General features: G+C 41.2%; 1 protein-coding gene across 5 annotated transcripts in view; it reads left to right on the forward strand.

The window, feature by feature from the left end:
* Positions 1 to 17724, forward strand: part of DZIP1L (DAZ interacting zinc finger protein 1 like) — a 39187-nt gene extending 21463 nt beyond the window's left edge. For all 5 annotated transcript variants that reach the window (XM_075570302.1, XM_075570300.1, XM_075570304.1 and 2 more), the window contains exons 8-16: positions 443 to 583; positions 2779 to 2806; positions 4910 to 4963; positions 6013 to 6146; positions 7851 to 8043; positions 11395 to 11581; positions 12582 to 12805; positions 16871 to 17010; positions 17114 to 17724. In XM_075570302.1, coding sequence (XP_075426417.1) covers positions 443 to 583; positions 2779 to 2806; positions 4910 to 4963; positions 6013 to 6146; positions 7851 to 8043; positions 11395 to 11581; positions 12582 to 12805; positions 16871 to 17010; positions 17114 to 17281 — 1269 coding nt within the window. In that variant the 3' untranslated portion in view covers positions 17282 to 17724. The remainder of the gene's footprint in view (positions 1 to 442; positions 584 to 2778; positions 2807 to 4909; positions 4964 to 6012; positions 6147 to 7850; positions 8044 to 11394; positions 11582 to 12581; positions 12806 to 16870; positions 17011 to 17113) is intronic.
* Positions 17725 to 18519: the final 795 nt, after the last annotated feature.

Genomic DNA, 18519 nt, shown 5'->3' on the forward strand with positions numbered 1-18519 from the left:
GCTATGACGTCACTTGCACCTGTCAATTAGTGTATACTTTGTATCTCCCCATCTGAGGAGAACACGTTCTGGCAAGAAGCTTATTTTGACTCAGTAGTGACTTATGCAGTGATTCTACCTTTCCCTACCCACTGCCAGACCAAGACCCCTTCTATTTGTTGGGCATTTACCCCACCTTATACCTTGGAGCAATACACTGTAATATACTTACCTGTTATGCAACAGGTCTTACAGTTTTTCTCTGCCTGTAGTGAGAATTTACTCACTGTTGTTTGATAGTACATGCGCTATTTTAGGTTTTAAATAGCTGATTTTTTCTGTTTTCTATGTGTTTATTAAAACTTTATTATTTTTGATCTAGTGAGTGCATCACTAGGGATCTGTGCTTTCCTTAATTCATGATACATTATCTCAATAAAATTACTTTGTCTTGACTTCCCAGCTTGTAAATGAGAATGAGCGACTCAGAGCTTCTATGTCCCATGATCAACGTGCAACAGATCAACAGATCCAGCGACAAGTTCAATCCCTCAGATCCCAGATAAAAGATCAGTCCAGGGTCATTAAGTCACAAGACCAAACAGTGAGTCTTTTTAACACCCCATTTAGACTTAATACAAAACAAATTCATCTTTATTAATGCTATCAAACATTGACTTATCTGTCCTTATCAGTAAAAAAATGTACAAAGAAATGTCAAATGGCCTTTTTGGTGTAAAATTGATCCACGAAAATGTCAAGTTTTATTGTGCTTGTTTGTGCACATATGTACAGTACAGTACTGACCTTTGTTTCTCAATGTGTGTGTAGGAGACGAGTGCAGAGGTACAACCAGGGAGACATATTTGGGGGAAATAAACCATAGCTTTTATTCAGCCCATAGCTTCAAACAATACATCTTTATGGAAGCACACAACTAAACAAACAGCCTATCCCTTTGTAAGTGATGACTCACTTCCCAGTCCCTATCTGCAGGGCTTTCAGTATACAGTAGGTCTCTTGCCAACCTCTTACCCCAAAGTCCAAGGAGGTACCTGCAAGCATGGTGCACTTTATGTCTGTCTCCAGGTCTTTGTTGGTATCCGTTAGGGGGCCACCCTCTGGTGGGTTCCAGGGTCCACTGCACCCTGGAATAGAGGGTCTGGTTCCCTGGGAATTTCTTCTGGCAACACTGTAAGTCAGAGTTGCCCTGCCAATTGGAAAGAGGGCTGGAGGCCTTTGTGACTGGGTCCACACACAGCCCCACACTGCTGACTTCCCGGGAAGCTTTGGAACCACGCCCTGGCACTGCTAGCTCCGATCTGATAGAACGTACAGGCCCGGGAAACGAAAGAAATGAAATGACAAGCACGCAACGTTTCAAATCCTTTGTCTCGTTTATTAAGCATAGGGTAAAAAGATTTATACAGAATAAAGAAAACATTTGGTTAGAGGCGTAACTTAGGCATAACTTAGGTTAGAGGCATAATTTAGGGGCAATACATGTTAGTGGGGTGATCTTTGGGGCGTAAATCTCCCAGGACAGGCACTGTCTGGAATACATAACATTCCCACTACCTACGTTATGTACAACCTTGGTTTCCATGGAAGCTATGTGGGGTGATTCAGCTTCCCAGGGAACTAGCCTCCTATTACAGATAAAACAGTAACAAGTAAAACGCTAACTACATGAGAGAATATATTTTAGCAAAAAGCTGACTACATGATTTTAGTTAGCCAGTGCAGACAAGATGGAGGGTATAAGACAAATGCAACTTCTGGCTTTCTCTATTGTCCCTAACAAACACAGTCCCTCTGTGCTCAAGAGCCCCATGCAGTTTGTGCAGCACACATTTAAAGCCGCCTGAAGAGCCAGGTGGAGACTGGCTAATTAACTCTAGCTACAATTAACCAGCTCCCTGCTGGACCCATCAACTACAGACAGGCTCTATGTGTGCTGCCTTTTTAAACCAAGGCAATGTCCTATCACAGTGAGCCTCAAGCATCAAACATTGTTTTAGTCAAATATTCTGGCACACAGAAATGTAATGTGCTTGGTGTTAATGAAACGTACTAAATAGATCTGTGCAGCGAAAGAAAAAATACTAAATGGGTCAAAATCGTTTGCCAGATTAAACATGGCGTAAACCCTAAATGGTCTGTTTATACCGTTAGCGCAGAATTAAGTTGCTATCTATCAATAAAAAATGTAGGACGCAGCGTGGATGTATCACTATATAGGTTAATACTTTATTTTTACAGAATAGCCTTTTTGAGTAATATTACACTAATAATTAATATTTAGTAAAACTAATTATAAAAAAAATACGCATAACTCTGTTTTACTTTAAATTGTGTCGGTCGGGTATTTAATATGACACAATGCGTCCGACTTCAATTTAAATCAACTACTGATTATATGAAGTCACATAGCGCCCTTCATACATATGAAGCAGTTTATGAAAGTTTGCACTACTTTTTAGTACAGGTACTAACATTTTGATGCACGATAAAAATGTAAATATGATCTTCGCAGATATGCCCCCTCGCGATCTATATTGTAATTCATAAAGTGGTTATAGCAATTTAGGGGATTAGGTATTACAGTAAGCGATGCAATGGTCTTTTTTCCCCATAAAACTGACATCTTACTCTATATCACAATTGGGCCTGAGCCTAAATGAAACAGGGAAATATAATACACATATGCCAACCATTGAATATTACATGTACAGAGATGCAGCTTTGTTTATGAAGACCGATAACTACAACTGTATTGTTTTCTCCTCAATTCTGCAGATTAAGAATTTAACCGCACACAGAGAAGGTAAGAGGGTGTTTGCAACTTGAAGCAAGTTTTTGCCCATTTGAGAAAAAAGGGTCTTCATGGTATGGAGAGTACTGGACCAAATATTTGTTATAAAGATGACAAACCCCAGATACTTTACACCTGCATAATTACCTATACTGGTGTAACAATCAATACTGGTGTAACAATCAATACTGGTGAATACAAAGAAAAAGAAAAAAAACAATCAATATTTTGATGATGGTCAAGAGGATGATAAAACTTTCTGGCATTAAAATAATGTAACAAAGCAATGGGAAAGGCAGCAGGATGTTAGGCTGTACAGTATAGGGAGAGGTATTAGGAGCAGAGAGAGGATGGGGGGGGGGGGTGATGCCACTTGATAGATCATTAGTGAGAGCTCACCTACTGTAGAGTACTGTGTTCAGTTCTGGAGAACATATCTCTGGAAGGACATCAGTAAATGGGTTTTTTTGCAAAGAAGGGCTTCTAAATGGTGCATGATCTACAGCATAAGACATCAAGGAAGACGAAATGTCCTTAATAGGTACAGCTTAGAGGAGAGAAGGGAGAGGGGGATATGATTGAAACTTCACATATATAAAGGGATTCAACAAAGTACAGAAAGCATATTTCAGAACAAGAGAAGTGCTAGAACAAGGGGCCACGGTCGGAAGCTGGAGGGTGGAAGGCTAGGGGGAAATGTGAAAAAATGTTTCTTCACTTAAAGGGTGGTGGATTCCTGGAATAGCCTCCCAACAGAGGTGGTAGAGGCTAATACAATAAGGGAGTTCAAACATGTTTGGAACAGACATAAGGCTATACTAAATATGAGAGCAGGCCAGGGTCTGAGATTGTACAACAGGTAGGAAAATGGGCAGACTAGGTTGGCCAAGTGGTTCCTATCTGTCAGCAAATTCCTGGTGATTAAGTTCAGTGGACTATGGATTAACCTTTTGAATGCCAGACACTAAAGGAATTACCCCCTTTGGCACTGTAAGAAATCAATCCTTCTGGCATGAGAGGGGTTCATGCAAAGTGATATCTCATTTTACATTGAAAAATAGATTAATCAAGGCAGGCATTATTTCAGTGGTCTTTATAGGTTTTTGAAGATATGAGCACTCATGTTACTCATGCTACATGATGGATATTCACGTCGGTGCAGCAGAATTTTAATTTCCTTGAACAAAAGTTACAAAACACGATTACATATCTTGCACTGGTTAAACCATTAGTACTTCCCGCTATACCCTTCTCAAGCAGTTCGTGCAGGGTAACTGGGGGCTCCTTTCATCGCCCACTCTCCGCCTCTGGAGTGACGTTTTGGGCTTTGAATTTTTCGTTCGTGTTTTTCCTACTACCTCCCCTAGCGCATCCTGTTGTTCCACTAGTGGCTAAGCGAGTGTCCCTCTCTCTCTTTAAGAAAAGTTGCATGATGTAACAGTTAACCCTATAATTAGAAGAAAAAATGTGCTCGTCTCTAGTCATCTGTGTGTTGGCGGGGTTGATCCCTTTTATGCCATAGCAGGCTTTAATTAATTTCCGATTGGTGATTTGGTAACTGGTGCTTCACCTTGGTAAAGTCCTGTTGGATGAAACATGTTGGTGTGTTTCCTACACCTTCATTGCTAAGCTGATTGTGCAATAAACACAATTTTACTACATCTGGAGTTGCCCTATCTATTTTTGATCTACTGATGCGGATGCTGCACTCCTTTCCTTCTACATATCCTTTCATTCATTTCCGAACTCTTTATATCCCTGTATACTGTATATCTATTTGATTCGGTTTAAGCTAATGGCTTTTTTTTATCCAACACTTAATAATGTCACCATAACAAGCTTCAAATTGCATATATTACTGTATATACTATTCCTGTATCACAGTGCAATATTTACCATCAATAATATAGCAAAGAAAAAGGTGTTAATACGGTTTCTGATACTGTATGGACTTTATATGGTTATAGCACAAAGGTAACTGAATTAAACGCTACTAGTCTCAGACCAGATGGAATCAGTGTAACAGTTACTCTGTATCTTTGTTCTGAACCCATTATAAACAGACTGCATTGGTTGAGTAATCTCTGTATTAATTTCATCCTTATAACGCTGAAGCTCGAGAGGTCATGCCAGTTGACGAAGCAAAAGCAGATGAATCAACTGAAGATGGTACGTTCAATCTGCACTAGTTAGGCCAGTATCAGTGCATGAAGTTAACCTTTATGTGGTAATTCTATATTGTATGAAGCGGCATTGATGTTGATGGAGACGTTCGGTCAAAAACGGCACAATCGGCCACTTTAGCGGATCTAAAATAAGCCCCTTAGGCTGTCGTTGCCTTGTACGTCATGAGGGCTGCCATGCCAGTGGCCCTTAGGATGTACAGGGTACTTTGTATCCTAATTTTCTTGCTGGAGATGATGTTTACCGCTTTCCTCTGTACACATCACTGGAGGTTAGTTACGAGCAGTATCCCAAGCCATCATGGCAAGGTACTGTAAGCATTTGGGTGCTGCCCATCTTTCAGGTGAAATGGTCCATCCCTCCTAGGACCATTGTGTTCTAATGAAAGTAGGATGTTTAAGGGATAACATCTGGGTGATTTATATCTTTTTTAAACAAAATCTGACACCTACAAGTAGTTTTAACGTTACGATGTAAACATGGTGAGCTGAGGCTGAATTGTTCCTAATTTCCAAACAAAACAAAAACCAGCAAGTTGCTTTGTTTAACTGAGTCACTTAGATTGTTATATTCCTTTCCTGTCAGTCACCACCTTCAACATTCAATTTGTGGAGCCTGTGAAGGCTGGGACACAGGGACAAGGTCACAAGGTCACAAGGAGAGCTGACAAAAGGATTTGAACCAGGTTACACTCTTTGGGGCGATATACTAGTAGCTGCAAGTTTATCCTTACAAAACCGCACAGTTTGACATGGTCAAAATGAATGGAATAAACATATTCTATGTTACAAATCGCATTGTACATACCGTGTCTGTAACATTTATAAGCTGCAGGGTTAAACATGGCAATCCCAATCTCTCTTATCTCCATATGGAAAGGGATCTTTCCGCATGGATACGCGCTTCTCACAGCTACTAGAATATCCCCCCATAGTCAAAGACATTACCATAATACCAATCAATAAGTCTTCCGCCTCATAAGTGTAAGACCAATGGACCTTGACACTGGGTTTTGCTTGTCACATGGTCTGTAGAGTTGGATGAATCTCTGGACAGGACTCTAAAACGCATAGAGGATTTACGGATGAACCCTGACTTCATCAGGCAGTTCCGCCCCATCTTGGAGGAGACGTTGATGGAGAAGCTTGAAAGCATTGGGGTCAAAAAGGTGAGGAAAAGGTCACAGCAGGATAAAATTACCCCTGGTCTATACTTCTGTTGAGTAAAGTGTAATTTAAACAAAGACTCAGATTTACTAAATGACGCTAAAGTGGCCTCTTGTCCATGCAAATGGCCTTAAATTATATAAATATAGTGGGTTACATTTATTTAATCAGCAAACTGTTTGCTTTGTTTCCCTTCACTTTCCCTCATACTTTGCTGTATGGTGCTAATTAGCAGTTATAGTTACTACCCAGTGTATGTCTATGTGTCTACCTTCTCCAGATATACACAGGAGTGACACCATTTGGGGTTTTTCATATAGATATATATATACCCTATGCTGTTTGTTATGTGCTACCATAATTTTGGGTCCAATTGGACATATCCTCTCTGATTTGTCAGGATTCATGCAGGGTGTCCATGTCATACTTTTAACTCTTTTTGTATTGTTCTTTTATACTATGTGAAATTTAAATACATTTTTGATACATTTTGGTACACCCGTGTGCTCCATTGGGATACTTTTTCTTGTGTTACATATTATCCTATGTCCTGGAGCACCGCTGGAACAATAATATTTGTTGTCATTAGTCGGCTTTTTGTGGGTACCGTGATTGAGGTACGGAGTGCATGCGGTATCAAGATCCCCCCTTTTTACACATATACGTTAATGGTTTTGAAGCAAAAGGTGGCACTGAGTGCTCATTTGCATGTCATTTCCCAGGAAGTGCTGTGTGCTGGGTAATAATGGTGAAAGGCAGGGTTGCAGGCCTGTCTAAGACATACAAATGAGCATACGGTAATATTTCCATTTGATATATATATATATATATATATATATATATATATATATAAACAAAAGGATAGGCACACCAAAAATATATATACATACGTACGTGTATATACATATGTCCACCTGATACATCACATGTTTCTGCATATGCATTGCTTTGCAATTGTGTGTTACAGTATCACCGGAGGAAGTTTGATCTTTATCACCATCCGTCAGACTAATTTGGTTGTATGCCACTTTCAAAGGCTTTGTACTTTGTCATAAGATTAGGAAGGGAGAGGTCCATTTTAAAATAGTCCATGCTATTATAAAATCGGACAGCATTACAGTTCAGCCATCTTATTCCTTAAGCTTTTTCTAGGAGAAGGTTTGTTTCAGTCATAGTCAATTCTACTGTCACGGGGAGCGACTGTGGGACTGAATTCCAGTGGCTGGAACAAGGTAGCAGGAGGGTAGATGTGTTAAGATACCAGGGTTGGCGGTAGGCAGGTAGAGCTGGTTGGTAAACAGGCAGAGGTTAGGGCTTGCGGCAGGAAAGAGCCATGGTCCATAAACAGACAAGGTCAGGGCTGGAGAGAGGCAAGCAGAGAAGTCTGAGCAGGGTCTGGAAAACAGCAATAGCAAGAAGTAAACAGCGAAGTGACAGAGCAGTGGCAGCAAGCTTCAGTACTGATGAAAACCTCAATAAACAGGCAAATGGAAGCTGGAAGGGGAGGTCTTATATAGGAAACAGGTGCAGGGAATGAGACAATTGATATCTTTCAGAAACTTCTGTGAAAAATTCAACAGCAGACAATAGCAACCCTGGTGGCAGACCATCAGAACTCCTTTCTGGGAGCCACCAGAGTTCAATCCCTGTTAGGAACATCCCTGACACCTACTAGTAGTAACCTAGAACTCCTTGTTCTGTTTAAGGGTGCTAAGGGAATTCCTTCGCATGTCCACAAGAACTTGAAATCCCTCGTGTCGACCCAACTGGAGCAGAAGGTGAGGAAGTACCCAGAAATCCCAACTTTAAGAGTCCAGCTGAGCAAGAAGCTCACAAGAAGGGTGAAGCAGTGGAGGAAAAATGAGGGTATCTTCCAATCCCCCTCTTCCAAGATCTCAGGTAAGAAGAGGAAAGCTTTCAATGGGAGGCAGGCCAGGCAAAGCTACCATTTATCTTGAGGGTTTGTGGAATGCCAAAAGGGAAATATATTGAATACTGGTCAGATATAGGGCATATTTACTAGGCAGTCTTCTCCAACCCTGAAAGACACATGACAAGCCATTCGAGTCAATAAGCTGTAAGGTGTCCTCTAGCACCAGAAGGTGTCATGGCAGAAGATACAAATGGACTATGGCCTGTTACAGTTAGGGCCAACACTCAGAATGCCATAAAGTCACTACTTGTCAGGGAAATATTTATTGGCATCTAAAGGAATGAGGTTAACATTTTCCATGACATAGAAGAGACAGATTCATGGCATATTAAACAGGGTTCTACTATAGTTATACCAAAAACATATGAAATTAATTATTTAAGGGAGTTCTAGGGAGAGATTAGATGGAGTAATAGGGGCAGTTAGGGAGCAATAGAAGGCGTTATAGCGAACAAATATAGATAACAATAGGAGTTGCTCTGTTACTGTACATACTGTAGCAGTCATCTACAGACGGCCTTTTTCTACATCCTCTACCTTCACCTTCCTCTCAGACTTTGGATTCCTGGTTTTCCTCCTTCTCTCTTTAACCTCCTCCTTTGGTCTCCACCAATTGACCAATTCTAGCACCACAAGGATCGTCACTATTTAGACCTGTTTTTTACTAAAATCTGTTCCCTTTCTAATTTTTCTATCCTCCCCTTCCACTCTGTGACCATCACCTCACATAATTCACCACCACTCATTCTCCTGACCCCCCTCTTCCCTGTTCTACTCGCTACTCTCAATACTTTTGCTCCATTGACCTGCCTGCTCTGGCATCTGCCCTGAACACTAACCTCTCTTCTCTATCTCCTTTCTCTGAACCTGATAATCTCTATCCTCTCCTCCTCATGATCTATATGCCCCTTCTTGGCTCTGGAATACCCTCCCTCTAACGACCTTGGATAAATTCCCAAACACACTTCCTTCACACTCGCTCCACTGAATGCCTACTGTATAGCGTAAATCTCCCACTCATGCTGATTTTCTACACTATACATTTCTGCTCTTCGGTTTTAACTCTGCTCTCTCTAAGGCCAACACTCCCAAATCCAATTTATGCCATCTTCCCTCTTCCAACCTTCTCCTCCTACTTCCCATCCTTCCTTCATTTCTCATCTAGCCTTTGTAGACCACTTTAATGGCAAGGTGGATGCTATCAATAATGAGATTCCTTCTGTCCCTTCCCCTCTCTGTTTCTATCTAAACCTCCTTCGTCCACTCTCGCCTCCTTTTCTCCTGTTACAGATTTGGAAGTTTCTAATGTGATTTTCTCTTCTCCCCATACCAGATGCAATCTCAATCCCATTCCCTGACACTTTATCAGAACTCTTTCTCCTGTTTCAGTAGCCACTGTAATCCATATCTTCTACCTCCTCCTTTAAGCATATGATGGTCACATCTACTGTATTTTCAAAAACACCCTATACCTACTTACCTTACTAACTACCGCCCTGTACCCTGCTGTCTTTTTGCCTCCAAGCTGCTAGAATGTCTTGTGTTCTCCTGTATGATCAACTTTCTTAATTCCCAATGCACTCATGGACCCTTTACAATCTGGCTTTCGTACAGCTCACTCAACAGAGACTGTGCTCACTAAAATAGCCAATGGTCTACAAAATCCCATGGTCATTTTTTCCTTTCTTATCCTTCTCAATTTTTCTGCTGCCTTAAATGCTGTTGATGTACCTTAAATATTTTTCCGTCACAGTACCATGCCTGTGGAATTCCCTCACACTCTGCAAGCACCTTCTCTCCCCACTTTTCAAAATAATCTTAAAACTCACCTCTTAAATGAAGTGCTTCAATAGCCTGCACTCATGGCTACTGTCCCACACCAACAGTTATTCCTATCAACCATTGTGGCCAAGCACAGCCATCTACTGCACTTATTCCCTCTCCTGCTGTCTCTGTCAGTTTCTCAACATACCACTGAAGCTCTCCGGGACATGGATTTATGTTCCTTTGTTTTACTTATGGTATCATAATTCTCTGTACTGTATTTTGTTTTTTTAAAGCTCTGAGTCCACTGTGGGCGCTATATAAATAAATAAATACATACATACAGTACATAAGGAGCAATTATATGTAGCAATAGGATGAGTTAGAGCAGGGGAGAGCAAACTTTTTCAGCTGCTCCCCCCTGCCTGCTCCCCCTTGCTCTCGTGCCCCCCTCACCTTGCTCGGCGGCGTCAAATGATACGTGCCCTGGAGTGACACGTGACCCCGTTGCCATGGAGATGGACGTGTGACGTCACTCCGCATGGCACCGCGGCGTTGCCAACGCATCCCTGCAACTCTTTGGAATCCCGGTAAGTTAGTTGCAGAGGCCTCAAACGATCCCACGGCATTTCATTTAAATGCCTGGGGGAAGAGCGCGGGACCTCTGCAACCACCCGCGCCCCCCCAGACAAATCTCCCACCCTCCCTGGGGGGGGCGCACCCCAGTTTGCGCACCGCTGAGTTAGAGAGTGGTTCTATGGAGCAAAAGAAGAAATTAGAAGGAGTTAGTGTACATGACACATTATAACGAGATTAAACACATTCTGTCCCTCTGTGTTTAACGTGACTTCCATTAAAAAAAACACCAATTTTAAAGTAACATAACTTTATGGTGTCTAAAAATCTGCAACAAATGAAGAAATGGTTTCTTACATTTGAGGCATTTGGCCATGGAGGAATTCATCAATACAAACATTCCTGCACTCTAAAATCACTTTAGTACTCCTATGAAAAGCATACAATCAAAACAGATAAAAAAAACATATCAAACTAATTATTAAGAGGAGTTATAGGCAGTTATAGGAGTTATAGGGAGCGGTTATATGGGGTAATAGGAAGCATTATAGAGAGCGGTTATATGGAGCAATAAGAGGAGTTATAGGGAGCGGTAGTATAGGGCAAACGGAGGAGTTAGGAAGCAGGAAGCGTTAGAGTGACGGGTTATATGAAGCAATAAGAGGTAAGGAGGAGTTACATGATGCACTGATTATAATTAGATTAAACTAATTATGTGCCTCTGTGTCGCTTTTTCTTGCTTCAAAAAATCCTCCAAATTTAGCATGTCAACTCTCTGGTTTCCAAAAATCTGCAGCAGATGAAGAAACTTTTTTTTTACATTTTGATGCATTTGATCATGGAGCAATGCGTCAATACAAACATTCCTCCACTCCATAATTACCTTAGGACGTGTAGGATTGAAGTTGAAAGAGCATACAATAGGGTGTAGCAATGTAGACCAATTAATAGTTTTCCATAATGGTTTTCTTTTACAGATCTAAGCCTGAAGAGCCCAAGGAGTCAGGTTCCTTCTGAGCCGGTAACACCACGAGTCAGAAATGTGCAGATCGCTGAGTCCCGTCAAATTCTGGCCAAAGCTCCTGCACCTTCTCCACAGAGCAAAGAGATGGCACGCCAGAATGCCTCCAACATCACTAATGTTGCTCCTCCCCTACGACCAAGGTGAGCCAACCTGTTCTCTGAAGCCCTCTTATTTCCCTTGTGCATAAAACAGAAGGGACATCACCCAAGTTTGAAAGTATTGACAGTTGTTACTGCACCGACACACTTTATTCGAGCAAATACCCAGTATGTACCTGGCAGATACCTGGAATGCGCCGCTCCTCACCTCTGACAAGCCCCGTTGTGTTTGCCTTCCCAGCCTGGGTTCATGCCTGGCTGACGGGCGGCTGATCTGTTAAATGATAATGATTAGGATTTAATAGGCTGCAATGCTTCGCGTGTCTACCAGATGGCATAAATTCATGAATTGTAATGCAGTATATATATATATATACTGTGCAGTATTGCAGCCAGCGGGAATAAAATGCTTCAATCCCTGCCGGAAAATAACTCAATGCACTCGGGCAGAAAACAGTCACAAACCTCAATACACCCGGGTATACCCGAATTCGTGGGACTAGCCGAGCTCGAATAAAGTGTGTCGCCAGTGTATAATGCAGATATTGTAGTTATTTATCATGGTTTCCCTTCAACAAAAATGAGGGCCATGCTTGTGCAAAAAAAGCAGATTTATCATAGGATACAGATTACATTGTTTTATTGATCTTATTTAATGAAATGGTGCGCTTTCTAGCACCAGTTTTGTAGCCAGGAGCCTTCAATACATACAATTATTTAACAAAATAAAAAATGCAATACTACAGTGTTATAAAAAAAGACACTATTATTGGTGCGAATCTCCATAACCCCTCAATGTTTTAACTCACCAAACATCAGAATTGTGTTGAAACACCATGTACACAATATCTCAGAAAAGTTTTCTTCAGGGCTATGGGTCATAATAATTAAGCAATCTTTTGCTATTAAATATCTTCCGGCACTTGAAGATGCCTTACAGCACACTGACTTGTATGGGCTGGAAGATTTTTTCTGGCACAAACATTTAATTTAACAGTGTGCATTTTAGAAGAACTTGACCTTCTACTGTATCTCCCACCAGGACGCCTCCATTCACTTCAGAAGAAGACTCATCAGTGACAGACCATTCATATTTCCCTAGCCCTACACAGAAGGCTTCCCAGGGCTTGCAGGTCATTCAGCCTAATCCCAGGGTGCAGAAGCAGATAGAGGAGGACAGTGATGATGACTGGTCCAATTCAGACATTTCTCCTGGGAAACCAAGCCCCAGATCTGTTACCTTTTCCACAGGAATGACAGCCCAAGGTCAGAATGGCAAACCTACAGAGTTATCTTGAGATTGTATGGGTTATGGGGACCTTTTAGTGACGTTCAGGGAATAGGCTTATATATGGTATATTAACTTCTGTCTTAACCTTTATCTTTTATTTACCTATGTGAAAGCAATTGTATTGGTGGGGGGGGGGGAGAGGTGACGGGGTGGTAACACTGCAGAGAACACCAGACTATAACTAAATGCTTGTGTAACCTGGTATATAGAAGAGGTTCCCCAAGCAGTCCATATGCAGAATACGACATTTTAAGTTTGCCAGTGATCCAACTCACAAAGGACCATTTTGGTTGGTCAAATAATGAATGACGTGAATTAAAACATAGAGAGGAGGGCACGAACGACTCATGCAAAAGGATAATGACAAATAAATATTTTTGCATGAGTTCGTTTTTGCCCTCCTCTCTATGTTTTCATTCATATAGCCTAGGGGCATTCCAACTCATTAGTGCCACAATAGATGAAAAGCCCATGATTTATCAGTGTACTAAAAATGTCTGTAACCCCCTTCCTAGAGGGTTACGAGCACGTTAGTATATTCTGGGCCCCGCCCTGTGTTGCCATGGGGATTCTGACATCACGGAAGAGTATTTAAGTGAGGGAGAAGATTCGAGAAGGTTAGGTACCAGAAGGATAAGAGTAGAAGAACCTCATGGAGAGTAGATAAGTAATGTTTATGAAGTAATAGCACAGACCAGGCCCCCCTGTTTATTATGTTGTAGATAGGGCTAGTAAGCTTTAAGTTAGGATCCCCAAAAGAAGGAATTGAGTCCCGAATATTTAAGGAAAAGGAATATGGCACGCCACAGAGGGCCTCAAAGAGGGCTCCCGGGTGGATCAGCTTTAACCGCGGATCTGCACTATTATTCCTCATCCGTCTGTATGGAAGTGGCAATTCCTAAACAGGTTAAAGGTATTGGGTGACGTAAGAAAGACCCACCAGGATTCCCATAGGGGTCTAGAGTAATCAAATTATTACTAATGATGATCCTGAAGAAACAAGGGGGGCCGAGTCCCACACCCACTCAGCGCAACTAAGTTAAGGTACCTCCATTTGAGTATTAAGAGTGGGCACTGATGGAAGAACCGTGTTCTGCTATAAAATATAGAGAAGAGAAAAAAGAAAGAATTGCCGGCGCCAAATCAGTCCTTTAAATAATAATAACTCCGAATAAAAACCAAACCGTCTCTTGAAAAGCCCCAAAAGTGTCCTTGAACAGATAGGCAGTGAAGGGTTCAACAAACAGCTCACACCAAATGGTAGTGTAATATGTAAAAAAGAGAAGAAAACAAACATAATGGTGCAGTATGCCAAAAAAGTTGACATTAAAACATTAAAAACTCAAACATGATAAACATAACACACAATAACAGACAGACACTAGCAAGGCTATAATCCTAACAAAAAGCTATTTATTAACATAGAAATACTGGGTTCCGGAGGATACAGCACTTAAGTCCAGAGGGGTAAAATTGAAACCCTACTTACAGGACAGTGGATGGTAAAAGCAGTGAAGCTGAAGATCGCTCAGGTGCTCTTCTCTGATGATAACTGGAGCTCCTTTAGGGATTGCCTCGTGTGGGGGATGGATGTTGAAGAAGTGCACGTATGAGCATGAAACGTCGTTGGGAGATTATCCTGTTTTTAGAGCTGTTCGTTTGGTTGTGGAGGATATTGGGAGCAGTTGTGTAGGCTGTGGGGGGAAAGGAGAGGAAGAAGAGCAGCGATTTCGGTAACACCGCGGTGTGTGACGTCACATCCACCCGGAAGTTCCGGTTTTCGTGCAACTCAACATCCATCCCCCACACGAGGCAATCCCTAAAGGAGCTCCAGTTATCATCAGAGAAGAGCACCTGAGCGATCTTCAGCTTCACTGCTTTTACCATCCACTGTCCTGTAAGTAGGGTTTCAATTTTACCCCTCTGGACTTAAGTGCTGTATCCTCCGGAACCCAGTATTTCTATGTTAATAAATAGATTTTTGTTAGGATTATAGCCTTGCTAGTGTCTGTCTGTCATTGTGTGTTATGTTTGTCATGTGTGAGTTTTTAATGTTTTAATGTCAACTTTTTTGGCGTACTGAACCATTATCTGTTTGTTTTCTTCTCTTTTTTACATATTACACTACCATTTGGTGTGAGCCGTTTGTTGACCCCTTCACTGCCTATCTGTTCAAGGACACTTTTGGGACTTTTCAAGAGACGGTTTGGTTTTTATTCGGAGTTATTATTATTTAAAGGACTGATTTGGCTCCGGCAATTCTTTCTATTCTCTGTGGTTCATTTTCTGACTGTACAGTCAGTATTTGCCAGGCTGCCTGCAATATTTATTTCAAGTATTGTTGTTATTATTTTTTTAGCGCTGTTTTGCACCGTCTTTTTTCGTTAGTCTGCTATAAAATATGTATACAGTATGAGCAGTGCCTGTGATTGGGGACATGCATAAATGACAGTTGTACTACAAAAGTTCCTGGCGCCCATTTTCATACATCCTTGCTACCTCATCACCGAGCCACCTGAATCCAACACCCTGAGTCACGTTGAGTAGTCAACCTTTGCACAATTACATGAACTCCCTAGGAGTCAGACAGGGATGGTTACATGTCAGAATCAGCATTTGCTTCGGGATTCCAGACTGCTTCCATACTAGTGTAAGCAAATGTCCTACAACATAATTAGGCTAAGTTGGGAACCCACAACTATTTAAAATGCAGTTTAAGTGTATACTTTTTAATGCATCAAAAGTTCATACTATTTCTAATTTCCCTACAAGGTCATTCTTTTAGTCTGCATGCACTCATTTGCATTACAAATGCGTTTTGCTGTTAAGTTGATGCTAAGAGATACAATTTCTTGCTGCATCTTTAAGCAGTTGATGTAATAGCAACTTCCCATATAACTGCAAGATCCCTCCATTCCTCAGCTCCAATCAGCCACACCACCCAACTCCGAAATAGGACACAGACACTTATTTTGATGAAAACGGACACAGTATTTAATAAAGTATACAAACAATAACCTTGCCAGCTAAGATTACTATTAACACACATCAACACAAATTTTAAAACAAAAATGACAACCACTGACCCTAAAGCCAAGTGGCCATGTAAACCATAACAACCATAGGTTGGCTCCAAGCCACGGCACAAAGCTGCTAGCTTTATCCCCTCGCTGGCAAGAAAATCCTGCCGCTGTAACAACAAACCATATAGCATACATGATATAAAACCTAATACATGGAAGAGGACATACAGCCTTCAACAAAATATTGTTTCTTTTATATAATGGGTTTTTTTAATACTAGGGAGGGAGGGAAAGTTGGAAACTTACTCTCCAAGTGCTTACCTAAAATGACTGACTAGCAGCTCTCCAAGGACTGCCACTAGCCCTATGCCCAATCACACTTCAATAGCATTAAACCAAAACCACACACACTGCTTCATATTAACCCCTAAGCGGTCAGACGTGCCAATGTAGTAATGAACCTATTCCCTATTTGTCTCTGGGCCCCTGCTTATTAACAACAGTATAGATAATAGTCCAGAAGAGAATATCTGGAGTTTAAAATGTATTCAAATTTATTAACAACAGTGAATGATTTGGACAGTGGTTACACAAGGTGTTGGTTGCACCAGAGTAATTAATGGGAAAAAACCAACTGAATACAATGTATATTTTTTGTCTTGATAAATCTAGTACAGTTCTGTTTTTCTCCAGTTTTACAACTGGGATATGTTGTTATACGACCCCTATTGAGTTATTTAAATTCTGTAGGTCTGCGGTGCTGTTGACCATAGCTTCTTGCTCTTCAAGTTGAGATTGCAGTCTAATTTGGCACATTTGGTTTTGCTGAATCTGTTAGAATATTATACCCTTTGCATAGAAATAGTAAGACGAGGTTACCTACATGATGTAACTTGACACAGTTCTGCTTATTCCATGTACATTCGAAGGTTTGTGATCTGAAATCTGAGATCTTTACTTTACATTAGGGTGAGGTTTGTATCTGCTACTCATGATTTGTGTCTGCTTCTCGTGTAGGGTCCCTGGTCCATTCTATGACACGGAGCTTAGAGAAGCAGCTGTCCAGACCCAGGGAGAAGCCGGTAGCAGGTGTCGAAATCATCAGTTCCCAGCCCAGCAAGTCACCAAATAAATTCAGAGCAGCAGAGAAGTTCCAGGTTGGTTCAGTCTGAGTTCTCATTTTAGAATATACTGTACTGTTATTCCCTAACCCAATTCTGCACCACGAAGTACAATCATAACGTGTGATGTCTTCCACAGTCATCGTATGATAGTGACTCTGAAATCTCCTCCTTGGAAGATATCACTGAGAACCAGGGCATCAGAAAGAGAAAACCCCAACCAGCAGTCCGTCACAGTGCAGACTCTCAGGGGTCACAGGGCACTAGTGTCTGGAGTTCCAGCAGCACAAGAGCTGATGTTTGGTAACCAACAAGACCTTGAGATACTAGAAAACATTCCTGACCATCTGGTGCCTTCTAGGACAATGATCTTCTCAATGCTGTTCTACAACTGATTGCACTATATTGGTGGATTCTACAGAAGTGACGGCATATCATTAATCTATGCAACTACACTAGATAAGGACCAAGTCTACCCATCTTCCCTTTGGTATTTATTTGATATAAAGATTGTATTCTGTAATGTGCAACCCCATCAGCTTCATCTATGATTATCCCAACCCTTTATTAAGTAGACTGGCCCCAAAGGGCTGTTTTATGGTTCTACTACTCTACATCCACTACTCTTCAGTGTACACGGACTTCCTCATAATTCCCCTGAATCCATGTAAGAGGACAACAGAAATCCTCTGCTACCAAATACACATGTATGTATCTTCTGATGATATGAAGAAAGAGATGAGAAAATAATTGTGTGTTTATTTGTTTTCTAGCCTGAGCTGTGCTAATGCAAATAGGATCCAGTGGATTGATTAAGGGGGTCATGATGGAAGTAACATAAGTCCTTGGTCAATGCTGCGAAAGACACAAACAGGGTTTACTAAATCTGGTAGAATTATTTTGCACTTGTTTGTAGCCAGGAGACGTTTCTTTAAAAAATATATATATATAAATTTAATGAAGGATAAAGGTATGTACTAACTTCATATGAGAGAGGTATGTGGCTAATAGTCCATAATATATGACAATAATAACAAAACAAACACACAAACAACATATATGACAAAGAATGAGGATCCAGGAAAGGATTGGGAAACACAAGGAAAAAACGCGTGGAAGGAAAGCCAAATTAAAAAATAAAAAATAATAAATAAAAAAAATCTGAAGTAAAAATAAAACACTGGAGTACCCGAACAGCGGGTTAAAAGCGGATTAACACAGTGGGGGGTCCCTGCAGTTCCATTCAAATTATCCAAAATTTTCCCATGAAGAAAAGACCGCACTAAACTAGCCATTAATACTTGAAGAAATACAATTGGTTATTAAAACTTTGAAGAGCTCTTAGGCCTTTGGACTTGACGGCTTCTCAAACATCTACTACAAGAAGTGTACCAGTGTTGGCCCTACACACGCGCCTACCAGGCTGGGGATGCGTGCAGCTCTGTTCCCCGGTCGGTGCAGAGCTGCAGGGGGATAGATGGGGGGAGGGGCGTGATGGGGGTGTGGCGGGGGGCGCGACCATGATGTCACCCGGGAGGTTCGCCC

This window comes from Ascaphus truei, chromosome 14, assembly GCF_040206685.1.
Source record: "Ascaphus truei isolate aAscTru1 chromosome 14, aAscTru1.hap1, whole genome shotgun sequence".
Classification (NCBI taxonomy): Eukaryota; Metazoa; Chordata; class Amphibia; order Anura; family Ascaphidae; genus Ascaphus; species Ascaphus truei.